General features: G+C 37.6%; 1 protein-coding gene across 16 annotated transcripts in view; it reads right to left on the bottom strand.

Moving 5' to 3' along the window:
• The window catches only part of TTLL5 (tubulin tyrosine ligase like 5), a 331,666-nt gene that overhangs the window by 218,227 nt on the left and 86,627 nt on the right, over positions 1-26,812 (bottom strand). For 12 of the 16 annotated variants that reach the window (XM_053601039.1, XM_053601029.1, XM_053601028.1 and 9 more), the window contains exons 13-18: positions 23,787-23,868; positions 21,522-21,583; positions 20,274-20,368; positions 17,863-17,904; positions 9,329-9,442; positions 8,952-9,043 (exon numbers count right to left, since the gene is read on the bottom strand). In XM_053601039.1, the coding sequence (XP_053457014.1) occupies positions 8,952-9,043; positions 9,329-9,442; positions 17,863-17,904; positions 20,274-20,368; positions 21,522-21,583; positions 23,787-23,868 (487 nt within the window). The remainder of the gene's footprint in view (positions 1-8,951; positions 9,044-9,328; positions 9,443-17,862; positions 17,905-20,273; positions 20,369-21,521; positions 21,584-23,786; positions 23,869-26,812) is intronic. The other 4 variants (XM_053601040.1, XM_053601031.1, XM_053601030.1 and 1 more) reach the window with 1 other exon arrangement.

Below are 26,812 nucleotides of genomic sequence, written 5' to 3' on the forward strand. Positions count from 1 at the left end.
GAAATGTGAAAGTTCTTGACTTAAGGGGGAAAAAATGGTATGTTCAGGTTGCAAGATAAGAACAAATCTGAGAAATTGTGAAGAAGGAAAAGGAAATGTGTGCCAGTTTTGCTATTGCGCTTCAAACTACAAATGTGATGGCCACAGTACATGGTAAGTGCTCAGTTAAGACGGTGTTAAATTTTTGGTGGAAAATATGAGCAACTGACAGCAGCATGCTGTGCCAGAAAGCACTGACACTGTGAAGATGTCAGCAAAGGATCCCCTGATATAAGAGACATCAAGTCATTCACTGCAAGTAGGGATGTCTACACAGATGCGGGGATACCGAAGGTAAACAGAAGCCTTATGCTCCGTCACTTCACTTCATGTCATCATGCAGGCATGTGCATCTCGCATCATCACAAGAAGAATAAGGGTGAGTACAGAACAATTCCAAGAGATCACATTCACATAACTTTTATTTCAGTCTATTGCTATAACCACTCTATTTTATTAGTAGTTTGTTATTTATCTCTTACTATTTATAAGTTAAACTTTAGCATAGATATGTGTATACAGGAATAACATAAGATACAGAGTTGACACCCTGTGCATTAAAAATCTGTGTACAACTTTGACTCTCTCAAAACTCACCTAATAATAGCCTACTGTTGACTAGAAGCTTTACCAGTAATAGTCGATTACACATATTTTGTATATGTATTATATACTGTATTGTTACAATAAAGTAAGCTAGAAAAAAGAAAGGACTATTAAGAAAATCAAAAGGAGGAAGAGGAAGGGGGGTGTTGGTCCTATTGTTACAGGGGTGGCAGACACAGAAGAAAATCCACATGCAGGTGCATCCACACAGTTCAAACCCGTGTTGTTCAAAAGTTGATTGTGCAGGGCTTGACACTATTCATAGTTTCAGGTGTCCACTGGGAGTCTTGGAACATATGCCTCACAGATAAGGACATGCCTATTATAATCTTCCATAAAAGAAGCAGGTCAAGGCTGGGCACAGTGGCTCAGGCCTGTAATCCTAGAACTCTGGGAGACTGAGGTAGGAGGATCACTTGATGCCCACAGTTTGAGAGCAGTCTAAGCAAGAGCAAGACCCATCTCTACAAAAAAAAAAACAGAAAAATTACCCAGGTGTGGGGGAGGACAGCTGTAGTCCCACCTGCTTGGGAGACTAGGCAGGAGGATTGCTTGAGCCTGGGAATTCAAGACTACTTCTTGTACATGGGTCATTATGAATGCAGATCTCATTAAAGATGGAGTTTATTTAAAAGGTACCCCAAAACAGTTGTTAGTGGTAGAACCACTCTAGACCTTGACAAAAAGGTACTTTAAATGAACTATAACAATGCTTAAGAATAAGGCTGAAAAAGATTAAGCTATCTACAAGTAATTTAAGTGCTTGACCAAAAAAAAAAAAAAAAAACTTCAACAGGGTTTAAAGAAGGCAATAAAATCCAAATTCTCAGCAATATAACATTTACAATGTCCAGTATCCCATAAAAAATTACTGTACATGTGAAGAAACAAGAATCATGTGATCCAGCTTGGTGCACGTAGCACAGTGGTTATGGCGCCAGCCACATACACAGAGGATGACAGATTCAAACCCAGCCTGGACCTGCCAAACAACAATGACAACTACAACAAAAAAATAACCAGGTGTTGTGGCAAGCGCCTGCAGTCCCAGCTATTTGGGAGGCTGAGTCAAGAGAAACACTTAAGCCCAAGAGTTTGAGGTTGCTGTGAGTTGTGAGGCCAAGGCACGCTACTGACAGTGACACAGTGAGACTGTCTCCAAAAAAAAAAACCCAGAAAAATGTGATCCATAAACAGGAGAAACACCAGTCAATAGACACAGAAATACAGAGATAACAGAATTAGAAAAAGATTTTAAAAGGTATTATAAATGTCATATGTTATAAGGATCTAAAGAAAACAATGAAAAAGAGAAAACAGAAGACATAAAAGGTAACTGGGAATTCAACAAATGAAAAATGAAATATCTGAAATGTTATTTTACTGGATAGAAATAAGAGAGGATTAGGCAGTACAGACAAAATGATGAATGACTTTAGAGATTATGCAGAAATAGAAAAACATCCAAAATTAAGAGAAGAGAGAGAGAAAAGTCTGAAAAAATATGAAGACAGCCAGACCTGTGGTAAAATATGAACCACTGTAACATGTAAGCAGAGTCCCAAAAGAAGAAAGGAAAGGAGGGAAATAGAAAAAATAAACTGAAAAAATAAAGGCCAAAAGTTTTCCAAATTTGGTGAAAACTACAGACCCACAGACCAAGATGTCCAATGAATCCCCAAAAGAAACAAAAAATTACACTAAGGCACATCATAATCAAACTGCTGAAATTCAGTCATAAACAAATATTTCTTAAAAATTTATGTAAATTTATGGAGTACAAGTACAATTTTGTTACATGTGTAGTAGTCAAGTCAGGGCTTTTAGGATATCCATCACCCAAATAACATGCCTTGTACCCACCAAGTGATTTCTCATCATATAACCCCCTCCCATCCTCTCCCTCTTCCAAGTCCCCACTGTCTATAATTCCACACATAAAGTCATCATCTTAAAAACCAGCTGATGAAAAAGATATTGTGCATATAAGATCCGCTGCACACTTCTCATCAGAAAAATGCAAGCCTGAAGATGATGAAAAGTTATTTTTGAGAAAAAGTATCCACCTAGAATTCTATAACTAGTTAAAATAATTTTTCAAACATAAAGGCAAAAGACTTTTTCACACAAGTGTAAGTTGAGTGAATTCACCACTATCAAACTAAAATGTAAAACTCAATACTAACTACACACTATCTATCAGAAACATGCTTTAACTCTAAAGATGCAGAAAGATTAAAGGTAAAACAACAGAAAAGAAAGTCATCAGAAAGCTCGTGTAGAGGATATTAATAGCAGATAAGTAGACTTCACAACAAAGAACAATGCCAGAGATGGGGTTATTTCATAACAATAAAGAAGTTAGGCCAGGTGCGGTGATTTACACCGTAATCCTAGCACTCTGGGAGGCTGAGGTGGGTGGATTGCCCAAGTTCACAAGTTCAAGACCAGCTTGAGCCAGAGAGAGACCTCATCTCTAAAAACAGCTGGGTATTGTGGAAGGCACCTGTAGCCAAAGAATTTGAAGTTGTTGTGAGCTATGACACCACAACACTCTACCGAGAGCAACAAAGTGGAACTTTGTCTCAAAAAAAAAAAAAAAAAGCATAAAAAAGAAAAGAAAAAGGGTGGCGCCTGTGGCTCAAGGAGTAGGGTGCCGGTCCCATATGCCAGAGGTGGCGGGTTCAAACCCAGCCCCAGCCAAAAACCATAAAAAAAAAAAAAAGAAAAAATGAAGTCAATTTATCAAGAAGACCTAATGAGGCAGGAACCTTACCCAGAGTCATAGCTCAGGGAGCACAGTGAGGAGGTGGTGAGTTGGATCCAGTATGATCCGGAACAGTGGAAATATGATGAATTAGGTAAGTGATTGAGACTAGCTGGTTTCTGCTGGCCCCCAACAGAGTTCTGGGACCAGAGGGAGCCCTTCCAAAGTTTTCAGTTGTTGGGGGAATTTGTGAATTGAGTGGAAAGCTTGGAAGAGTACGCGGACTCAAACAGTATACAGCACCAGATTTGAACATTGGTTGGAGTGACCTATCATAGGTTTGATGGCTGGCAGAGCAGCCATACCGAGAAGGTCTGGGTGGCCAGGGGGCTGCCATTCTGGGAAGGCTTTGAGAAGGTCTTGGCAGGGGCCTAAAGCATGGCCATCTTAATTCCACCTGCCAGGATCAGAACTCTACTTTCAGGACAGGCTGAGGGACTCCCCCACCCCATGGGAACTAGAGTCCAGAGGCACTGTGAGACCTGCCCCAGAGGGATTTTTGCAAGCTTTAAGATCCCAACTGGGTAGGGTCTGAATACTGAGGAAACAATCACACAATCACCGAAAGCAACTAAATTTGGAATAAGGGCCTAAGGACCATAGAGGTTACTGGCTGTGCTCTCCCTCTCCTAAAAAAATCCACAGCACCACCTGGTGTCCCAGCGATATATTGAAACATACTATCATCAAGAACAAGGACTTCTGTTTGAAACAAAGGAGGCAGTGAGAAATAAAAAGGAGGGCAGGGCATGGTGGCTCATGTCTGTAGTTCTAGCGCTGTGGGGAGGCCGAGGCAGGCAGATTGCCTGAGCTCAGAGGTTTGAGACAATCCTGAGCTGGAGTGACCCAGAGTGAGACCCCGACTCTCCAAAAAAAGCTGGGCATTGGGGCGGGTGCCTGTAGTCCCAGCTACTTGGTAGGCAAAGGGCAAGAGAATCTCAAAAGGAAGAAAAGAAAAAAAACAAAACTTCAAACTTAGTTTGAAGTGGATGAGTGAAAGTCAGTTGAAATTGAAAGCAAAATTTAAAAAAATAATAAAATAAAAAAAGAGAGGTAAAAAGGAAGACAAAGAGCTAAACAAGAAGAAAGAACACATGAGGAGGAACCAACAGAAAAATTCGGGCAACAAGAAAAGCCAAAACAGGGGAATTCACCCAGGGAAACATGAGGCAGCTACTGCAGAAGACTCCACCTATAAACAATTAATGGACTTGACAGAAAGGGAATTCGAAATATGGATGATAAAGACAATAAAAGAAATGGATGAAAAAAATGGAAAAAGAGAACTAAAAGTTGGATGAGAGATATATAGAATATAGAAAGGATATGGTGGAGCTTAAGGAAATGAAGGAAACAATCAGGGAATGTAAAGATGCAGTGAAAGTATCAAAAATAGGTTAGACCATGAAGAAGAAAGAACCTCAGAGCCAGACGATAAAGTTTTCAAGTTAACCCAGGTAGTTAAAGAGGCAAAAAAGAAGAGAGAACAAGCAGAACAGGCGCCTTAGAGAACTACAAGACTCCACTCCACGAAACATTCAAATATACAAATAATAGGGATTTCCGAAGGGGAAGAAGATTGTCCCAAAGGAATGGAAGCCCTATTGGAAACTATCATAAATGAAAACTTCCGAAGTTTTACTAAAGACCCTGACACACTCCTTTCAGATGGATGTAAAACCCCGGGTCATCTCAACTCAAACAGAGCCTCTCTAAGACACATTGTAATGAACCTGTCCAAAGTCAAGATCAGAGAAAAAGTTCTGCAGGCAGCCAGGAGTAAGCACCAACTGACCTACAGAGGCAGATCCATTAGGATGACAGTAGATTTTTCAACTGAAACCTTCCAAACCAGAAGAGCATGGTCATCTACCTTCAACATTCTAAATAAAACAATTTTCAGCCCAGAATTCTATATCCTGCTAAACTAAGCTTCAAAATTGATGGAGAAATCAAACCTTTTGCAGACACACAAGAACTGAGGAAATTTGCCCCAACAAGACCAGCTCTACAGGAAATACTTAGACCTATTCTCAACACTGACTACCACTTATGGACCACCAGCAAACTAAACAACCAGAAGCTAAAGGTCAAAACTTAGCTTCCACAGTGGCACAAAGGATAAAACTATACAACAGACTTTTACAAAATGAAAAGTTCATTGTCAACAAGGAAGGAAACCCCAAAACAAATAATTCCCTTTGGCTTAGCAGGATTAGACCAATCAGGTTCTTCTTTCAGAACCTGAGAATTAGGACAGTGAGTACATAAGCCATGGAGCAGAGAGGTCACATAGGTTCAGAAGGTGACCCTGGGCCATGGGAAACCAGGTAAGCTTGCAGAAGGGGCAAGTCTACTGAGAGAGGAGCCTGGAGCAGAGGCTAGAGGAGGCTAGTTGGAAAGGAAAATAGTAACCTTGGTGCCAAGAGCTTTCCAGATACCATGAGACCTACAATAAACATCCCCTTTACCTTGGGAGAAAAAAAGACACAATGAACCTAAAGCATACCTACCAAATAACAAGAGTTCCAAAGTACATGAGAAGCAAAACTGACAGATCCAAAAGGAGAAATTTAAAGTTCACAATTACAATTGAAGCTTTCAATACCAGTCTCTCAATAATTGACAAAATTAGTAAACAGAGATGATCTAAACAACACTATCAAACTCCATGACCTAATAAACAGTTACAGACCCAAAAAGAGCAGCATATACATTCTCTTCAATGTATATGTTACATTTACCAATATAAACCATATTCTGGGCCATACGCCAAATGTTAGTAAATTTAAAAAGACTGAAGTCATACAAAGTATGTTCTCTGACCTCAATACAAGTAAACGGAAAATCAGTAAGATTCTCTGGAAAGACCCCAAACATTTGAAAACTAAATAAAAAACTTCTGAATAACCCATGGGTAAAAAGATAATCAACAGAGAAATTAAAAAGTATTATAAATAAAGTGAAAACAATACCACAACAATCAAAATATGCAGAATATCACTAAAGCAGTACTTAGTAAAAAATTGTAGCTTTAAACACTTATATGGGAAAAAAAGAGAAGTCTCAAATCAACAACCTCAGCTTCCACCTAAGAAAACAGGAAAAGTGAATGAAGACCAAAGTTAAGCAGAAGAAAAACATAACAAAGATTAGAGTAGAAATCAATGAACTGTAACTAGAGGAAAGAAATGAAAAAACAATGGAACCAAAAGCTGATTCTCTGAGAAGATCAATAAAATTAATCAATCGCTGGTCAAACTAATCAGTATAAAAAAAGAGAGAAGAAACAAATTACCAATATCGGAAATGAGACAGATAACATCACTATAGATTCTGTAGATAGTAAAAGGATAAGGGAATGTTATAAATGATTTTATGCATATAAATATGATAACATAGATGAAAGGAACAAATTTCTTAAAAGACACCAATGACCAAAAGCCATTCAACTAGAAATAGATAACCTGAAAAGCCCTATGTCTCCTAAAGAAATCGAAATTGAACTCTAGGTCCAAGATGGCTTTAATAGTGAATTATACCAAATACACAGTAAATAACAATCCTACAGAATTTGAAGAAAATTGAAGAGATAATTAAACCATAATAAATATTACTACACACCTCCTAGGAGCTAAAACTAAAAAGACTGACCACACCAACTATTTCTGAGGAAATAGGTGAATTAGAACTCTCATATACTTATGACATGAATGTAAGATAATGCAACAACTTTAGAAAACTGTGTGGCTGTTTCTAAAAAAGTTCAGCATACACAATATGATCCAGTCATTGAACAAGTAGATTTAAGATTGGGGTCTCATTATGTTGCGCAGGCTGGACTTCTGGGCTTAAAGGATCCTCCCATCTCAGCCTCCGGCATAACTCAAAGGGTCCTCCACCGCACATGGCCCCACAAGTATATCTCTACCCAAGAGAAATGAAAGCATATATTCATGCAAAAATTGACTCATAAATGTTTACAGAAGCTTACAGACGATCCAAATACCCATTAATTGATGAAAAGATAAATTATTTGTGCCTATAACAGAATATTACTCAGCAATAAAAAGGAATTAAACCACTGATATATGCTGTGACATGTATGGATCTAAAAATAATTATGCTGAGTAAAAAAGGCCAAACAAGAAAATACACTGTATAATTCTATTTATATAAAATTCTAGGAAATGCAAATGAATCTTCAGCTACAGAAAGCAGATTAGTAGCTGTCTGGGAGCTGGATAGGGCAGGGAAGGGCAAGAGAGAACAATTACAAAGGGGCATAAGGAAACTTTTGAAAGTGATGTTCACTACCTTGATAGTGGTAGTAGTTTCACAGATATATACATACGTGAAAACTTACCAACTATGCACTTTAAATATGTACAGTTTATTGTATGTCAGCTATACCTCAATAAAACTATTAAAAATATACCACTTAAATTATCAGGCAAAAGCATGAAATACTAAGTGATAAATTTAGCAAAACATGTTTAAGGCTTTTACACTTAAAACTATAAAACATTGTTAGATACTGACACACTGGAGGTTGCAGCAAAAAAATTAAAATATTAAAAAAAAAGTTAGAATAAATCAAAGAAGACCTAAAGGAATGGAGGGACATACCTGTTCACATAGATTGGAAAACTCAACTCAATACTGTTAAGATCTCCACTCTCCCAAAATTAATCTGTATACTCAATGCAATCCCAACCAAAGCCAGTAAGTAGGCTTTTGTGTAGAAACTGACAAAGAAATTCTAAAATTACTTTGGAAACACAAAGAACACAAAATAGTCAAAATAATTTTGAAAAAGAACAAAGTTGGAAGACTCATACTAATATTAAGGCTTAGTACAAAGCTAGAGCAATCAATGAAACTATGAAAAGAGTTGAGTAATAGACCTACATGTATATATTCCAATTAATTTTCAACAAAGATGCCAACATATGGGCCGGCATGGTAGCTCACGCCTGTAATCCTAGTACTCTGGGAGGCTGAGGTGGGTGGATAGCTTGAGCTCACGAGTTCGAGACCAGCCTGAGCAAAAGCGAGTCTCCTTCCCTACTAAAAACAGAAAAACTAAGACAGGAGAATCGCTTGAGCCCAAGAGTTGGAGGTTGCTGTGAGCTATGACGCCACAGAACTCTACCCAGGGTTGACAGTTTGAGACTGTGTCTCAAAAAAACATCCCCCCCCCCAAAAAAAAAAAAATTCATATTTCCTAGGCTTTCAGACTAGGAGATTAATCACAGAAAATCAAGGTAATGATAAACACAAAGTTTAGGACAATGTCTAATTAGGGGAGCTAGTTAGTATGAAACTAGCCAACTACGAGGCTTAAAAAAATAGAGGAATAATATAGAGGTAGATTAAAGTACTATTTGTTAATGATCTAGTTCTTGGGCTGGGTAATTACAAATTTTATTATAAATAATAAAAAACAAGAAAGCATCAAGTGAGGAGCAATATGACAGTGTGCCACAGTTAATCTCCTCTATGGACTTAAGATTTTTAAAAAAGGTAGTCACCTCACCCATATATTTCCCACGTCTCAGATGTAGGAAATATGCGAATAAATCCACCTCTCCGATCATTCTCTTCCTTCACCCTCCGTAAAACTTTGATCTAGATGGAAAAAGAAAAATCAATAAAATGAGCACCAATTTTGAACACTGGAATCCATGAGGCTGTAGTACAAAGGAAGAGAGTTAGGACCCAAAAATATGGAAGAAATACATAGGGAGAAATTCCACTTAAAACGATGTTTACTGAGGAAAAAAAAATTTCTCATCTTGAGTCTTTCTCTTTTCAATGTTAAATATGAGTTTTTCACAAATATTATGAATCACTCACTAATTTTCACCGAACCCTATTTAAATTCACAAAGGCATGAAGTGGAGTTATCTTTACCTCCTCCATTGACAGACCAAGCACAGAACCACCTAACTTCCCCGGCACTTTCTCCCGGGCTGAGCCCACAAGATTTTTCATTTCCGCATCACTGGCAGAGAGTGGACGAGAACGCTAAGGAGAAGAAAATAAAAATAACAAAAGTTTTTAAAAAACAGTTTCATCATTCCTCATTTCCCTCTGTATGTTCCCTCACATCATTATCTTTCCTAGTATTTGTAACTTAAGTCCACAGCCCATTTTCTGTGATTAATCTCCTAGTCTGAAAGCCTAGGAAATATGAAAGTAAATGCAAAGGCACAAAGAGAAAACAGAACAGAAAAGCATGGGCTGAGAGAGAAATATGTGGAAAGTAAGAATGAGAACCATGTGACTTTCTCAGCTACTACTGAGTCCTAATCTTGGTTCAAGAGAACATCCCATATTCCAAGAGCCCCAATGGAACAGTATTAATAATTGTGTATTTATTTCAGTAAATATGTTCTTTTCAGCCGTGGGGAAGGAGAGTTAGAATTGAGACATAAGATGCAAAACCTAGGGCTAATCTATTATACTATAAATTAAAAAGTTGGTCTGTGAGATGTTTTATAACTTGATTGGGGAAACATAGAGATGAGAGTCACCAGTGACATAAATAAGGGCTGTGACCAAAAGGCCACAATTTAGGAAACACGGTGGTTGCTAGACTTCAAGAGACATGGAACAAGAATGACTGGCCCTGGGGAGTACCCCAAGGAGGCAGCCAAGTCCATCACTGGTCCCAAAAGAAGAAGTGGGCTATTTCAGCTTCTGAATGATGATCAGGGAGGTCCTCTGAGTACAAACGTGTTAAGTGATTTTAATGTTATAACAAGCAGAAAAACAGGGATAACAAAGGAAGTCAGATGGTTCCAAGCATGATAATACACTATTATCAAAAGACATGAAGTGACAGATAAAATAAGACAAATCTGCCAAGCACAGAGAACCAACAATGGGTGCAAAATGTCTTCTAGATTCCTGGAAGTAATTTCAACCAAAGGGAAGCAGCCCAGTTTTCAGGAGCTATTGTTTGTTTGTCTTTATGTGTAGACTACCTATAGAAAGGCATTTTGGTAATTAATTTTTGGCCTTTTCGGCAGGACTTGGTGTTATGGGTTGAAGATCTGTTTCTCTCTAAAATTCATGGCACTTGGAGATGGTGCCCTGGGAAGATAACTCGGGTTAGATGAGGTCATGAAGGGGGGCCCAGGTCTAATGAAAACACTGTGCCCTTATTAAGAGACACTAGAAAGCTTAATCTCTCCTTCTTTCTGCCTGTCCCCCCACCTATAAACCTATAAAAGAAACTTCAGAATGAAATCTACCTTGCCAGCACCTTGACCATATACTTCCCAGCCTTCAGAACTGTGAAAAATAAATTTATATTGTTTAAGCCATCTAGTCAGGGGTATTTTGCCATGGCAGCCTGAACAAACTAAGATACACAAATATAAACTTTGACAATTAAGTCTGAGAACTCATCCTAGACAAAGTGTTACATACCTCATTGCTTCAAAGTACTACTTTTGGGAAGCTATGCACCAATGTCAATGCCTATTTTATTCATCAAAGCAATTTTGAAACTCTTTTTCTGGAATGGCAATCAGAGCTGTTGAAATACATAGGTCACTACAAAAGTTTTAGGACACACTATCATGGTCCATTATTTCACTTCCAAGAAACACAGTCGACAGGGTGCTTTTTGATTCACCTATCCAAGTTTCAAAAAGTTTGGTTTATAAGTGTTGTTGGGAAGACTTCATTTCCATCTGCATGGATTGTACATTTCTTGAATTTTGTGTTATCTCAAAACTTTCATAATGACCCATGGATTATCCTTGAGGTTATGAATATCATCAAAATATTTTCCTTTCAATATTTCTTTTATTTTTGGGTAAAGAAAAAAGTCGCTGGGGGCTAAATCAGGTAAAGAGTGAGGGTGTTCCAATACAGTTATTTGTTTACTGGCTAAAAACTCCCTCACAGACCGTGCTGTGTGGGCAGGTGCATTATCATTAGGCAGGAGCAAAAATTTCAGGTTGTTTTTGTCTTACTTCTTAATGCAGCCTTCTCAGCATTTCCATAGAGTAAACTTGGTTAACTGTTTGTCCAAGTGGCACAAATTCATAATGAAGAATCCCACTGATATCAATGGTATCATCATTTTCACTCTTGATTTGAACTGACAGAAATTTTTTGGGTTGTAGAGAATTGGCTGACTTCCATTGGGCACTTCAATGCTTTGTTTCAAGGTTGTTTAGGTACACCCATGTTTCATCACCAGAGACAGCGCAGCCCAAAACCTCATCTTGCCTCTCCAAAAGGTCTTGGCAATCTTCAACTCTCCTTTGCTTTTGTTCACCAGTGAGCTCCTTCAGGACCATTTTTGCACATACCTTTCTCATGCCAAGATTTTCAGTTAAGATTTTCCTGTTTCTCTATCAATGTTTACTTAGTCTGCTCGACTTCTCATAGACGACAATTCTGACACACAATTCAACAAATTTTTGCAATGTTTTCATCAGTTCTGCTGTTTACTAGCTGCCTGGCTCTCTCTTCATCAGTGACACTTTCTCTCCCCTTAGAAAAACGTTTAATCTATTTGTATACTGCCATTTTCTTCATGGCATTATCCCCATAAACTTGGACTAACATGTCCCTCATTTCACTTCTACTTTTCCTAAGTTCAACAAGAAATTTAATATTTGTTCAGTGCTCTAATTCAAGCTCCAACATGCTTGTGATGGCACACAAAAACACGCAACAGTAATGAATACCACTCAGCAAGATACCACCACACATCAACATACACACCTGTGAGACACTGATATACCCAGGTTATAAAACCTTACTGAGTTGTTTGTACAGTGCTGCTAACATAAGCAAATGGTGGTGAGTTCATGAACTTAATTGTTAGACTGTAATGATTTTACCTTTGAACACAAGGGATACCAATACACACTAATCTTCAAATTCAGCATGGGAGCTATAAAAAATAAATTGTCTGATAGGCAAGTCCAAGATGAGATATCTGTATTAAGAAAACCCAAGAAATCAACAGGTAGATGCAAGCAATATGGGAAGTACAAGAGCTTTCACCTGTATAGCTTTTACTGTGGTATCTCCAACATTTAAAACAGTACATTGTACTTGGCATAGAGTAGATAAATAAATATTTGTTGAATGAATAAATAAATGAATGAAAATGGGGACATACAGATCAATCATGGTCAGAATTAAAATTTGCAACAGGATTTTGGGCAATATTTTAACTCCCTTCAATCTCTGGAAATACATTGAGCAGTACGTATTGAAATGAGAGGATTTATACGGGAAAGTTTAAAGCTTTAGAAAGAATGGCCTGTAATCCTTGCACTCTGGGAGGCGGAGGCTGGTGGATCGCCTGAGCTCAGGAGTTGGAGACCAGCATGAGCAAGAGCGAGACCCTGTCTCTAAAACAAAAGCCAGGCATTGTAGCGGGCACCTGTAGTCCCAGCTACTTGGGAGGCTGAGGCAAGAGGATTACTTGAGCCCAAGAGTTTGAGGTTGCTGTGAGCTATGACACCACGCTATTCTACCAAGCGCAACAAAGTGAGATTCAACAAAAACAAAACAAAAAGAAAAAAAAAATTAAAAAGGAAACCAATATAAGTAATAAAATTATGAAAGTAATAAGAAGTATGAATATTTATTTATATATAATTTGGAAATGCCAAAATAGTAAATAACCACATACTACTTAATATTTGCCAATATCTAGTTTACACATGACAGCATATCCCTGACCATAAAGCCATTAGCAGTAAATCCTCCTAAGTCAAGTAGCCTTCTCACCTGATGCTATATAAGGGTACTTTAAAGTTGCTGTAAATTATACGAGGAGAGTAAGAAATAAGCATTCATTTAAATGACATAATAAAAATAAAGATTTTTTATTAAGCATTTTAGAACAAAAATTATGTTGTTTAATAATGTTGATAAACTAAAATCTATATTAAAAGGTTAATGAAAATATTGTAAGAAATAGTTATTACGGGTGGCACCCGTGGCTCAAAGGAGTAGGGCACCAGCCCCATATGCCAGTGGTGGAGGGTTCAAACCCAGCCCTGACCAAAAACTGCAAAAAAAAAAAAAGAAAAGGAAAAAAAGAAAGAAATAGTTATTACATATTACAATTGTTTTACTACATGGCTGTATTTATAAGAACACAAGTCAAATCACTACTGAATGGCATCTCATGTGAATCTCCAATTTTTGTGGGTTTTTAAAAATGGCTTTTAATATTTTTGGCTTCTAGAAATAAAGATAACAGTGTTGCGACCTTCTTCTACTATGTGGTCCTTGTAAAAAATGAATTAGTACCCCCAAACTCTTCAACTTCTCTGCCATCACTTTCAAAGAGTTATCTCCCATACACAATCACTCCTTTGTTACTCAGCCCACAATTCTAGCTCTGGCTACTATGTACACATATGTGGACTGTTTGGGGGCTGGGGGGGAAGTATGCAGGAATTCAGGCCTAGGCTTCCAGGAGGTTTGAGAAAGGAAGGGATGTGACCTGAATTATAGACACAGGTGAAAAGAAAAGGCATAGAAAAAGGAATGGGAAGAGAAAAGGACAAGGAGGAGGGAGAAAAAAAGAAATGTGTAGGAGAGCCAAGGAGATACACTCGGAGATTAAAAGCAAAGCAAAGGTAAAAAAGGAATTGGACTGATTTTAAAGGCTATCAGAACTATCAAAAACAAGAACAAAACAGTAAAAAGTAAGTCAGTCTATGGTTTTGACTTTTCAGCTACATTCTGTGAATGGCAGATATAATAATAAATCTATATATTCCCATGGGTCAACTGAATGCACTAAGGAAATAAGGTTCCTCTGAACTTAGAATAATCACCTCTGGTTAGGTGACATGAATTAAAATATCAGATAAATTATAAACTTTCAAATTGCTGTCAAGTTAAGAATTCTGCCACACAACATGCATCAAAGATACTAAATTGTCATTAGTACAACTTATGATTCAAAAATCTACCAAGAGCGGCGCCTGTGGCTCAACGGGTAGGGCGCCGGTCCCATATGCCGGAGGTGGCGGGTTCAAGCCCAGCCCCGGCCAAAAAAAAAAAAAAAAATAGATGCAGAAAAAGCATTTGACAAAAATCTACCAAGAGAAAAAACCTTTGCCTATCTAATCATTACTGCTAAGGAAGAACTGAGAATGTAAAATTACTGAGACTGGAACCACCACTCCCCACTCAAAGCAGTATGAAACAGATGTTGAATCAGAAAAATGATTCTCAGCCTAAAGAAAGCTGGCAAGTACCAACGATGAGAAGAATCTGACAAAATGTAGAATAGGAAAAAAGATAAGGGATCCTAAAAGATATCATAATTGAGGGGCAAAAATAAAATCTATTTGACAAGGAATAGAAGAAAAGAATAAAAATCTACCAATGTAGTTTTATGAAGTTGAGTAAAGAAATTAGAAATAGCTCAATTTACATGTGATGCATCTTGTCATCTAGAACATAAAAGTTAAAATTAAGTTTAAAAAGCGAAATAAATTAATGCTAACTGAAAGGAAAAAAGTCAAAATGGCCACATATCAAGAAATGGAAAAAAGCTTCTAAGCAAAGGTTTAAATATAATGATAACCAGAAATATACTTTGAAATTGGGGGGTGGGGGGGAAAAGTAAGCAAGTAGCCTTCTGTTACAGTAAAAAAAAGAGATATACAACATCTGGAAAATTAGTGTGTAAGTCAGCAGGTCTAAGAGACATACATCTTAATATTAAGGGAACTGGCTTTAATTAAAAAAAAAAAAACTTACCAAAGCAACTTACAATCATGTTTGAAAAATCATGAAGAACTGAGGAGGTACCAGAAGATTAGAAAAAAAAAACAAAAGAGGTACCAATCTTCAAAAATGTAAGAAGTATGCTCCTGGTGATTACCGCCTGGTAAGTCTAACTCGAATCCCTAGTAAAATAATGGAACAAATATTAAAAGAAAAAAATCCATAAACATTTAAAGTATAATGGGCTCATGAAGAATAGTATGGAGGCTGTATGATTTATTTTAAAATATGCTTTAAAGGTTTTATTTGGGGGACAAAAATACAAAAAAAGAAGACTAAAGCAAACATATTTTAAAGTTGTTGGACTTCAGAGAAGCATATGAAAAATTTCATAACATTTTGATTCCAAATTATATTTCTAATCAGGGGTGAGTGTTATGATATAATGACCATAATACATTGACAAAAACTAAAAACAGTTTAAAAACGTAACTGTAAAGTAAGATAAATAGCAGTGAATCAAGTTAGGAAGTGATTTCCAGGATGGGTATTGATGAAGCATTATTTAGAATCTTCATTAACATCTAGAAGGAGAAATAAGCAAATAAATAAAACAGCATTTGTGGATGATGGCACGTATGAAAACATGACTATAAATAGATGACTATCAAAATAACACCAGATAATGACAATGGGAAAAAGGAAATTGAATTCTAGGATTTAAAAGTGTGAAGGTGACTAAATTTCTAAGTTTAAACTACATGTCCAGCACTATCCTGAACATTTTACCTATGTGTTATCACTTCCTTCTCCCCATAATTCCAGGTATATATTATTATCCCCATTTGGCAGATGTAGCAACTGAGCCTCAGAGAGGTAGGGGGCCTTGCTCAAGGTCTAATTTAAATTCAGGTCTGTCTCACTCTAAAGTCCATGTTCTTTCCACAATATCATACAATACTGTTTCAGGTAGGTGGAAAATTTGAACCACAGACATTCAAGGGAAGGGAGAAATGTAGATAAAACAGATTAAAAAAAAAAAAGGCAGAAAAAGGGCAAAGAATCCACATTCCTTTTTATTTTATTTTATTTTTTTATTTTTTTATTTTTTTTTTGGCTGGGGCTAGGTTTGAACCCACCACCTCTGGCATATGGGACTGGCGCCCTACTCCTTGAGCCACAGGCGCCGCCCAGAATCCACATTCTTACAAAAGGAAAAGAAAACTTGGCAATGTAAGTGGCCAGTACAGGGAATTTCTTCTCTTTTCCTTTTCTTATCTTTACTTAGCTCTGACAGTTTAAACCACTGTAGAGTTAAGAGTACTACATTAACAACAAGACAATGACAAAGCAGAATACTGCAAAAACCCAACATGCAGAAAGGTGGCTAAGTAAAACCAGAAAGATTTTGTGTCAAGCAAGCAAGTTCAAACATGTAACTACTAAAAAGAGGCCTTGCTCTCCAACAAGCCTCCTGTAACCTAGGGCAACTGAAGCAATGCATCTAGATGCAATGGAATTAAAATGTATAAAGAGAAATTAAGATTTGCGTATCAAAGGAACTTCTTTGGAGTCAAAGTCAAAGTTTGTCTGAGCTCTCAGAGCACTCCTTTCCTATTGTTCTCCTCAGAGTACATCAGTTCAGGGAATGTAAGCTCTTTCAAGTCAACAGCCTTGTTTTGTTTTATTTTTTTGCCATGGATGGCAGCTGGCACACTTAGGTACTTATTAAACACAAAGCACACCATGTTACTGAGCTTTGAACTCTACCAACTAACACCAAAATTCATATTACAGAAGCCCATTAACCAGTTACCAAATACTACACAAGGCAACCAGTAACACTTCCTTTCATTTCTGGAGTCATATAAACCATATGAATCACTTTATCAGAAACAGTAGCTAAGAAAGTTACAACTCAAGCTTCCAAGATTGCCAGAAACTACACAGAGAGGACAAATGCCAAAATAAATATACTGGAGACTTCTGGTAAATAACTCATAGTTCCAGTGATACATTTGCATCTACATCCCTCATACTAAATCATCGACAGCAGGAGCACAATTCCCACCACTAGCCTAGGACTACAAAAAGACGTTTTTTAAAGTCTGTGCAGAAGAAAGTGACAATTAACCTCAAATACTAACAAGAACAGTAAGAGAGCAAATGCTGACCATTCAAAAAGAAAAGATGTTTGTCTTTATTTTAAAGGTAGCAACTGAGACATTAATTAAGGCAGAGTTTCTAAAATTCATAAACTGTGAATATGTTTATTCGTATATTTATACATATATGAAGTATTATCTGTTAAGAAACTCAAACACAGCTCGACACCCAAAATTAAGCCACTGGTAATGGTTTGTCTCATACGATGCCTGAACAAAACAGAATCCATTTGTGAACTGTAATATTTCTTCTCTGGAATACTGTAGTCCAAGTGACAAATACGCCTGCCTCTATACACTATTCACCATTAAATTCAAAGGTCTCTATCACAGCATAAGCATGACGGGAAAAGAGGATTCCTAAATTCCTGCATCCTCTACTCTTCCACAACCAAGAAGACATCTATGCATTAATTTTTATTTATTTATGTGATTAAACTATGCAAAGCAGGTACAATAAAATGTGTACCATGAAAAACTAAGCTAAAAGGCTTTCCATTTAGGGAATGGAAACAGAATTTGAATTAAATCTCCAAATGATCCAGAACTTACCTGTTTGGCATTTGGTGACTGAAACTGTGCAGACACTGGACGCTATAAAAGACAGAAAAATGGAATAAAGCCTTATCTCCTCCTAACATGTCTACCTTTTCCATCTCCTACATCTAGGAGATCTCCTATATCTCTATGACATATAAAAAGGAAAAAACAATGTCCACGCAGAGACCAAAAGCAAAAGCCCTATACTGTGGGGTTTGAAAATTAGAGTTAAAGTTAGTATGCATGCTCCAGTCCACCTTAGCCACACCACTCTTAGGATTATTACACCTGCCCCTGTTTACTCATTTAAATGACCTTGCTTCCTCCTATGCCATATACATTGTATTCCAACTTCAACTTCTCATCACAAAGGGAATAATTCTACTACCAGATACTGACAATCCTGTGGTTAACTAGTCCACCTGACAAATGTGTTTGACACAGCACACACAAATGACCTACAGTTCTTTGGCCTGCATGTAAGTGTCTTGTGGGCTGCTTACACATGAAATCATGCCAGTACCTACCAGTTAGCAAAACAAGTGTCCAATAGATTATCTATAGTCTGCCAAGATCTGCCAACAAAAGCTGATAGGAAAGGTAAGAAAAGGATCATATCATCTAAGATGGCACATAGCTACCTCTAGAAGTGAAACTTGGCAGAAATTGCGTCAAAGCTGCACATAAACATTGATGATACGTTATACACAATCAACACTGCAGCATTTGCCACAGATAGTGCAGGAAACAATTTGCAGGGTAATTTACAAACAATTTACCTAGATTATATTTTCCTATCACACCTAGGTTAATCCTCTACTTTTTCTTATTAAAAATTAAAGAAAACCCTTTGATCTGTGTTGATGCACTGATCAATTACAACCCTGTTTCCTGATTTCATTTCTGATCCAAGAAAATACCTCTTAAAATATAGTACATGCTGTTCCACATCCTAACACTAATTAGCGAATCACCCTAGAGCATGGGGGGGTCACAGACAGACAGACCATAGACTTAATCCCAAAGACTGAGCAATGCTACTATGTTTGGCCTGTAAAGTTTTTTTATTTAACTGAACTATTTGACAATATTTAAAAGTAAGATTTCTGATTTCTTTTGACAATAGGAAGGTCTCACATACTTGACCCATACTTATGCATGGCAGTGATCAGCTAGAGCACATTAGCAAAACAACTGCTTCTTTAGATGAAGTACGCACACTCCAGTTTACCTTAGCCACATCACTCTTAGCATTATTACACCTGCCCCTATTTACTCAGTTAAATTACATGTAGAACCCACAGGTGTTTGAGTTAGAAAACTCTGTTCTAATGAAAAACTATCTGAATTAATAGTAATATATGAGCTTGGCAAACAGAAATAGCGCTACTCTAAATGCAAGCAAAAGGAACAAGAAGATGAAAAGGAGCAGAAGATGGGAGAAAAAAAGGGAGTAAAGGGCTACAGTGAAAAAGGAGGAAAAGGGACAAAAGGAAAGGAGAAGAAGGGATAAGAAAGGAGGGAGGAAAAGAAGCTGTTTATGCCTTCAAAGAGCTTACAATCTAGCAGAGGAGGAGTACCAATTTAAAAGCAGCAAATCAATGAATGCAAAACAATGGAATATAGAATAAGTAAATAATGCTGAAATGAAAATTAAAGGTCATAAAAGAGCAGAATGGATTTAGTAAGAAAAGATCTCCAAAACTCCTGAGCAGGCAAGGTAATTAAACCAGATGGGAAGAGAGGAGGAAGGCGGATCTTTTAAGAAGAAATGTTAAAGACGAGGATACAGAAGTGGAAATAAGCAGGGTCAAAAGAGGCGGGGACTGACAAGATAATAAAATTAAGTAAACAGAAGGATTAGCTGATTGATTTAACTGGACCAAACATGCAGGATACACAAGACCGAAGCAATGCTTGATCAAATGATGCTTCAGAGATGCACATCTTTCTTTAGGCATCCACCTCATTTAGCCTCAATTAACTCATGATTATGGAAGGTCTTTCGCAAGAGAACCCCCTGTAGAGAAGACACTTTCAATGAAGCATCATCTTTACGAAGCTAGTCTGAAGATCCCAAGGAGGCAGTAATGACTAAGAATTTGGTAGGCTCCGTCTCTGTGCTTTGTTCATAAGCATATCAATCTGAGGGAGGGAAAGGTGCTTTTTAAAAGAAGAGAAAATGGAAAAGGGAAAGATTAAAAAAAGAAAAGACATAAAAATACAGAAAGTAAGTTTGTTGGAAAGCATTGAAAGCACAGCTATTGGCCACAGTGAAAATAACTGCCTGCTGTCTAGACTGATCCCCAAATTCTCCTGCTCTGAATGACCTCATAGCCCCAAGGCTTCAGCTCCCTCAGGTGCATGAGCTGTCACTTCGAAGTAAGCCTCTTTTGAGTCTTTCTGCTGATGAATTTGCTTACCTGAGATTTCTGGAAAGGGTTTCTCCTGGAAGACTCAAAGCTGGGATAAATTGTCCGTGTTGATGCCCGCTGGGCAGGATCTTGGCACACAAACCCTGAATGGGGAATGGGGAATGTTAAAATCTGCCATGTTCTAAGAAATTAGCTGGTTTGGCCGCACCCTTTCCTCAGGTTTACAGATTCAGTTTCACAGTCATAAATATTATAGAGATCCATCCCCAAGAGGACTATGTGTGACTCTCCCATACATAAAATTTGCTTGAACTTTGAACCACCATAACTGGAGAGAACAAGAAAAAAATATGCAGATAAATCAACCTTGCTGGTTGTATAGGTAAAACGTGATTCTGATTGAGAAAGCAATATGGTGGACTTTTGATGAACCTCAGAATAAATGTACAAATCACCATTTTAAAACACACAGTTGTTAATGAAAACAAGTTATTTTAAAGTAACTTCCTAGATAATGACTGGAAAACGATGTTTTTACCAGGAGAATCCAAAAGCAAGTGAACAGTCTTGTCCTGTTATACGATCTACTTTTAGAACTGGAGAAAGTGGTCTACTGGCAATTTTTAAAATGGGCTTTGTAGATTATTTTTTTAAAATAGAACTTTGGCTAATTTCACTTACTTCCTAAAAAGAAGCAGATTCTCTTCCAAGGAGAATAGAGTTAGCTAAGTTTTACAGAATTTGCTGGTACATCAGGTTCTAGTTCACCTTAAATAAATTTTATTATGTCTTTTTGTAGTACTCAAAAAAACAACAAACCTTCAACATACCCACCTGTCTGCATATCTCCATTTCAGAGTGTTGGCTTATCTACTTAAAACAGGATTTCTTCCTTAGGCTGCTATGGCTGTAACTACCACAGAAGAGATCAGGTTGAGACCAGCAGAGATCATCTAAGAGAAATATAGCCAGTCTCCTTTTGTAACAAGGTTTTGTCAGCGAGTTTCATTTTCCCAGCTTTGAGAAAAATATACTTTCTCCAGATCCTTGCTTAATTCTCTTCCACAGCTCATAATTCCTGTGCCCTAGGTCTCAGCCTTAGCTGTGGTTCAGCCTCAGGACAGGATGGAGCCAGGGGGAGTAGAAATATATAAACATTTCCCTGAAAATATAATTTTTTAGTACAAAACATTCAAAGCATGGCTTAGGAACTGCCAATTGGCAATATATATGGAGTCTGACAAAATGGATGCTCCAGTTAATTTTTGGGAGTCCAGGCCAGAAAATACTACTCACCTACAACCGTGAACATATCCGAAATCATACTGGCTTTAATCTTTAGGTCCAGAGGTGCATCACTAACAGAACAGAGGACAAAAAGAGTAAGTGATAATTTTTTAAGTTAATGGGATAGCTGCCTTCTAATGGGCCCCAATATAGCAAACTTTCCAAATGTCAATGAGAAGCAACACATAAAGCACATCAAATCCATGGAAAAAGAAAAAGAAATCTGGGCCAAAATACTGGGAATGAAAGCCTCTTGTTAAACTCATCCTCTGTAAGGCAGGCTCAGCACCAAGGCATTGATTCCTTAACATGCAATTTTTTTTTATTCCATAAGGTCTTATACAATTCAAATTTTGCACAAGTCAAAGAATACTGCTTTGTTGTAACAGTGGATTTTATTTTTTTTATTTTGTGTTTTTTGTTTTTTTTTTTTTTGAGACAGTGTCTCACTATGTCGCCCTCAGTAGAGCGCTGTAGCATCACATCTCAAAGCAACCTCAAACTCTTGGGCTTAAGCGATTCTCTTACCTCAGCATCCCGGGTAACTGGGACTATAGGTGCCCGCCACAATGCCCAGCTACTTTTTGTTGCAGTTGCCGTTGTTTAGCTGGCCCAGGCCGGGTTCGAACCTGCCAACCTCGGTGTCTGTTGCTGGCAACGTAACCACTGTGCTACGGGCACCAAGCCATCACTGTGGATTTTAGAGGTCCTGACTCTTAGTGTGGTCTTTATGAGTGTTCCTGCCATTCAATTTTATTTTCTTTTGCTGTAACAGTCAAATCACATTCACATGCAAGAGAGGAAACTCTGGCTACCTTTGTCCTTTTTTTAAGGTCTTCATTTTCTGTTCTAAATCTTCTAAAGCCTAAGAAGTTAGGCTTGCAGTCTTGCAAATAGGGCAAAAACATACAAGTCATATCAAAATCTCACCAGATGATAAAGGAGGAACCTGCGTGGAAAGAAAAACAACATGGACTAAAAGCAAGAGGCCCCTTTGTGGCAGTGGCTGCCATGCTGGCTTTGGTGTTGAGGTGTTCCCCCATGAACCAGACCACTTTTGCTGCCATACCATCCCCAGTAAATTGCTCTGGGACCTCCGGCATGGTATAATACACTTTACTAAGCAATCTGTGAAAGGATGACTTGACAAAAGTGAGGCATAACTTCCAAACCATCTGTATTAGCTAGCTCTACACCTTACTACTGAGGTTAAGCCAAACTCCCACTCCACAAAGTAGTCAATCTGTCTTTATTTGATTATTTGGCATTTTGCCACTATCTCCCATCCTTAAAAACTCAGCAGCTGGGTGGTCTTTGGCATAAATCTCTAGGACTTTCTGTTTAGAGAAGTGTATAGCTAATAAAAATTCTGGCTGTAGCTGCAAATATAAGAAGAAGAATCTCTGGTATTGAAAATTCTGTTTATTTTCTTCTTCTAAATAGTAGGTTGGTTTAAAAAATTTTTAAGATTGTTTGAACTTTTATGGACTTTAATTTTGGATGAGTATCAGAACATGAGATAGGGTAGAAGGACCAGATACTATCTACACTTCCCTAGGTCCAGCTTTATATCTTCATAGCATTTGAGTCATATAAACTTTTGGTAATAGAAGAAGCATAATGTCATATGTATTTCTTTAGCCTTAAAAGAATACCTACCATTAAAAAAAAAAAACAACAACAAAAAAAACAACTAGGGACAAAAATGAATGGACAGACTGGGCATCTTAGTTCATACCTATAATCCTAGCATTTTGGGAGGCCAAGGTGGGAGGACTGCTTAAGGCCAAGAATTTGAGACCTGCCTGGGCAATAGCAAGACCCTATCTCTACAAAAAAACAAAATAAAAATAGCCACGTGTAGTGGTACATGCCTATAGTCCCAGGTACTCAAAAGGGTGAGGCAGGAGAATTGCTTAAGCTCTGGAGTTTGAGGTTATAGTGAGCTATGATGATGCTACTGCACTCTAAGCTGGGCAAAAGACCAAGATCTTATCTCAAATAAAAAAAAAAAAAAAAGAGGAACCATTCCTTAGAAGCATAATAAACAGTAAATATATATTGCAAATTGACTAGGAAGACAGATTCATGGTGGTCATGCAGACTGTGATAACATACAATAAACCATTTAAATTAAAAAATTCTATTCATCTTTAATAACGAGGAGAAGAATCTTCTGGTGCCAAGAGAAATGACAAAAAAATAAAATAAAAATAAAAAAGAAAGTGTTTTAGTGCTACTTGAAGTTTTTTCTAGCTGACGGAACTGACTTACCAGGCCAAAGAAGGAGAGAGATTCACTTCCAACAACCATGGCTTCAGAGTAGAATCTATGAGCACATCAAAGCCATAGAGTTCTAGAAATACAATGTAACACAGGATATAAGATCATCTTGCAAGTCACAACCACACAAAGTTTCAATCCAATCAACTCCCATCAGAGGCTAGGGACTCACTGAGTGTAAATAAGTGGAAGTAGAAGCAGAGAATTTTTCAAGTTCAAGAGAAATTAATTAAGTTCTAGAGATAATAAAACAATGCTATAAAAATTCTACTGTTTTTAATCATCCACTCTATTGATGTTCCTAAGAAACAGAGAGACGGCTCGGCACCTGTGGCTCAAGCAGATAAGGCTCCAGCCAAATACACCTGAGCTGGCGGGTTCAAATCCAGCCCGGGCCCGCCAAACGACAATGACGGCTGCAACCAAAAAACAGCCGGGCGTTGTGGCGGGCGCCTGTAGTCCCGGCTACTTGGGAGGCGGAGACAGGAGACTCGCTTGAGCCCAGGAGTTGGAGGTTGCTGTGAGCACTCTACCCAGGGCAACAGCTTGAGGCTCTGTCTCAAAAAAAAAAAAAAAAAGAAAGAAAGAAAGAAACAGAGAGATTTGACTCTAGAATAGAGTTAACAAGCACAATTCTGCTATGTTTATGGGCAAAAAAAAAAATAAGTTGAGAAAAGAGGTAAAATAAACATATCCAAAATCAATACTGCCTTGGGTTTGCTGTGCATTGTCCTGCCCCACCAGCTCCCTGCCATGCCCTGAAAACAGAAAAATCTACCAAAGGCAACTCTCTAGGATCCTACTATCACATTTTCTTAGACCGTGATCTTGCTTTCACAACTTAGGTCAAAAAGACATCTAAATGTAAAATATATGTATTCTGTTCCCTGTCCTATGGTTTCAATTTCCCTTTAAAGACAGAAAATGAAACACACTAGCTCAATACAGACAGAAGAGAAAGCCAGAGCAGAAGTATGACCACACATATTATTGTACCACTAATATTATTTAAGGCAGCAGGGAGCCAAAGATCAAATTTCCACGGCTTCTGGATTCTTTACTGATTCTCTTCTTTTACCTCCCCGACTGTTACAAGAAGCAAAGAAAGACCCATAAGCAGGACTTCCTCCCGAGATGCCTGGTTTTATTTAACAAATTTGGAGATGAGAGTTAACTTTGGAACCCTTCATATTATTATTAGTGAGACCCTCTCTACAGAAACCACAATAGTGCACAGTCCTTGGAATATATATGTATTAAATACAAGTGACTTTCAGAAGTCCCACTCACTCCCAAACATCCCATTCTGTGTCCCTACAATAAAGTGCTTACATCTTTCCTCCCACAGAAAAAGACTACCTTCCTTACTATTTAACTAGCGGACGACTAGGTATTTCCAGAAAAATAATTTTCATACAAATTTTCTTGTCTTAAGAAGGATTTCATTTCTCAGTCCTCTAAAATAAACAGAAGATAGTTCTAAAAAGGTAGCTCCAAAAATCCCCAGAACACAGTCTGACTTTAGACCTGGTTGTCCTCATGACTCTCCACTGTGGAAGCTGGGGAAATCATCTCTCACCGAGATTTCTTTAGCCTCTCTCTTTAAACCGCTGCTCATCATACGTGGATGCTTAGTAAGCCTATAACCTATTTAGGCAGGTAAGGATACAGGCACACACACACACACACACACACACGTTCTAAACCCCCTAGGGAAATTTCCATGAATGAGTCGACTCCCATAGCAATTATTTCCAAAAATAATCATAAACCTTATAAGAGTTTGAGATGGCTTTAGCTTCATGTAACTATACAAAATTTACATATTATCTATACTGTAAAATGTAAAGAAAAGGAATTCTTTCACCTATCTTCTTTTGGTAACAAATTCATAGATTTTTTTCTTTTTTTCCAGTTTTTGGCCGGGGCCAGGTTTGAACCTGCCATCTTCAGTATATGGGGCCAGCGCCCTCCTTTGAGCCAAAAGTGCTGCCCAAATTCATAGATTTTATGGCTAGTACATTCTTCTGAATATCTGACCTAATTTTCAGTAATCCCACTGAATATTCTCCTTTTAACCTGAGAAAAATCTTTTGTGATACAGCACTAAGTAAGCATTTAAAAGGAAAGATATAATTGCTAAGACTACAAGTCCAAGTTAACATTATGCAAGCAAGAGAGAATATAATGTGTGATTCAAGAAAAAAAATAATATTCTCTTCAGTTTTTAAAAGTTGAGACACAGGATTCAACTGTCTTATACAATGTTAATATTAATAAGAGTAAGAGAAACAAGGTTAAAATAATGACTGATTAGGTTTGCAGGATCAGCCACAAATGAGGATAAAGTAAAATCAAATTAAGAATCAATGAGGCGGGGGTAGCAGTAATCCTAGCACTCTGGAGGGCCAAGGCAGAAGGATCACTTGAGGCGAGTTCAAGACCAGCCTGAGCAAGAACAAGACTTTATCTCTATAAAATAAAAATAAAAAAATAAGCCAGCCATAGTACACACCTGTCGACTCAGCTCCTCATGAGGTTGAGACAGGAGACAGGAGAATCCCTTGAACTCAGAGGAGTTTGCAGTCAGTGCACAGTGATTAGGTTACCGCATTCAGCTAGGGTGACAGGGAAAGACCCTGTCTATAAAACAAAAACCCTAAACTACAACTTAGTCCTTTACCTAACAAATGCAAATAATGTAACCTAATCATTTGTACCCACATGTTAATCTCAAATTTTAAAAAACCACGATAACCAAAAATCTGTGAGATCCACTATTTAAATACTTTGCTGGCTTGTCTGGTTCTGATAGCTCCTCTTCATGCCTCTATGTTCTCCTCATCATGAAAAAGCAGGACTGTAGATACCATTTTAATGAATATTTCCTCAAGACATTTTTCTTTGGTAAGAAATTTTTCCTTCAGCCCCCAGCTAACTCAAAACAAATTTGAAAATCTGGACTAGCCAGAGGTTAAAAAAAAAAAAGCTTTACCTCCTACGCTGTATTCATGCCC

Source organism: Nycticebus coucang, chromosome 9 (genome assembly GCF_027406575.1).
Source record: "Nycticebus coucang isolate mNycCou1 chromosome 9, mNycCou1.pri, whole genome shotgun sequence".
Lineage (NCBI taxonomy): Eukaryota > Metazoa > Chordata > Mammalia > Primates > Lorisidae > Nycticebus > Nycticebus coucang.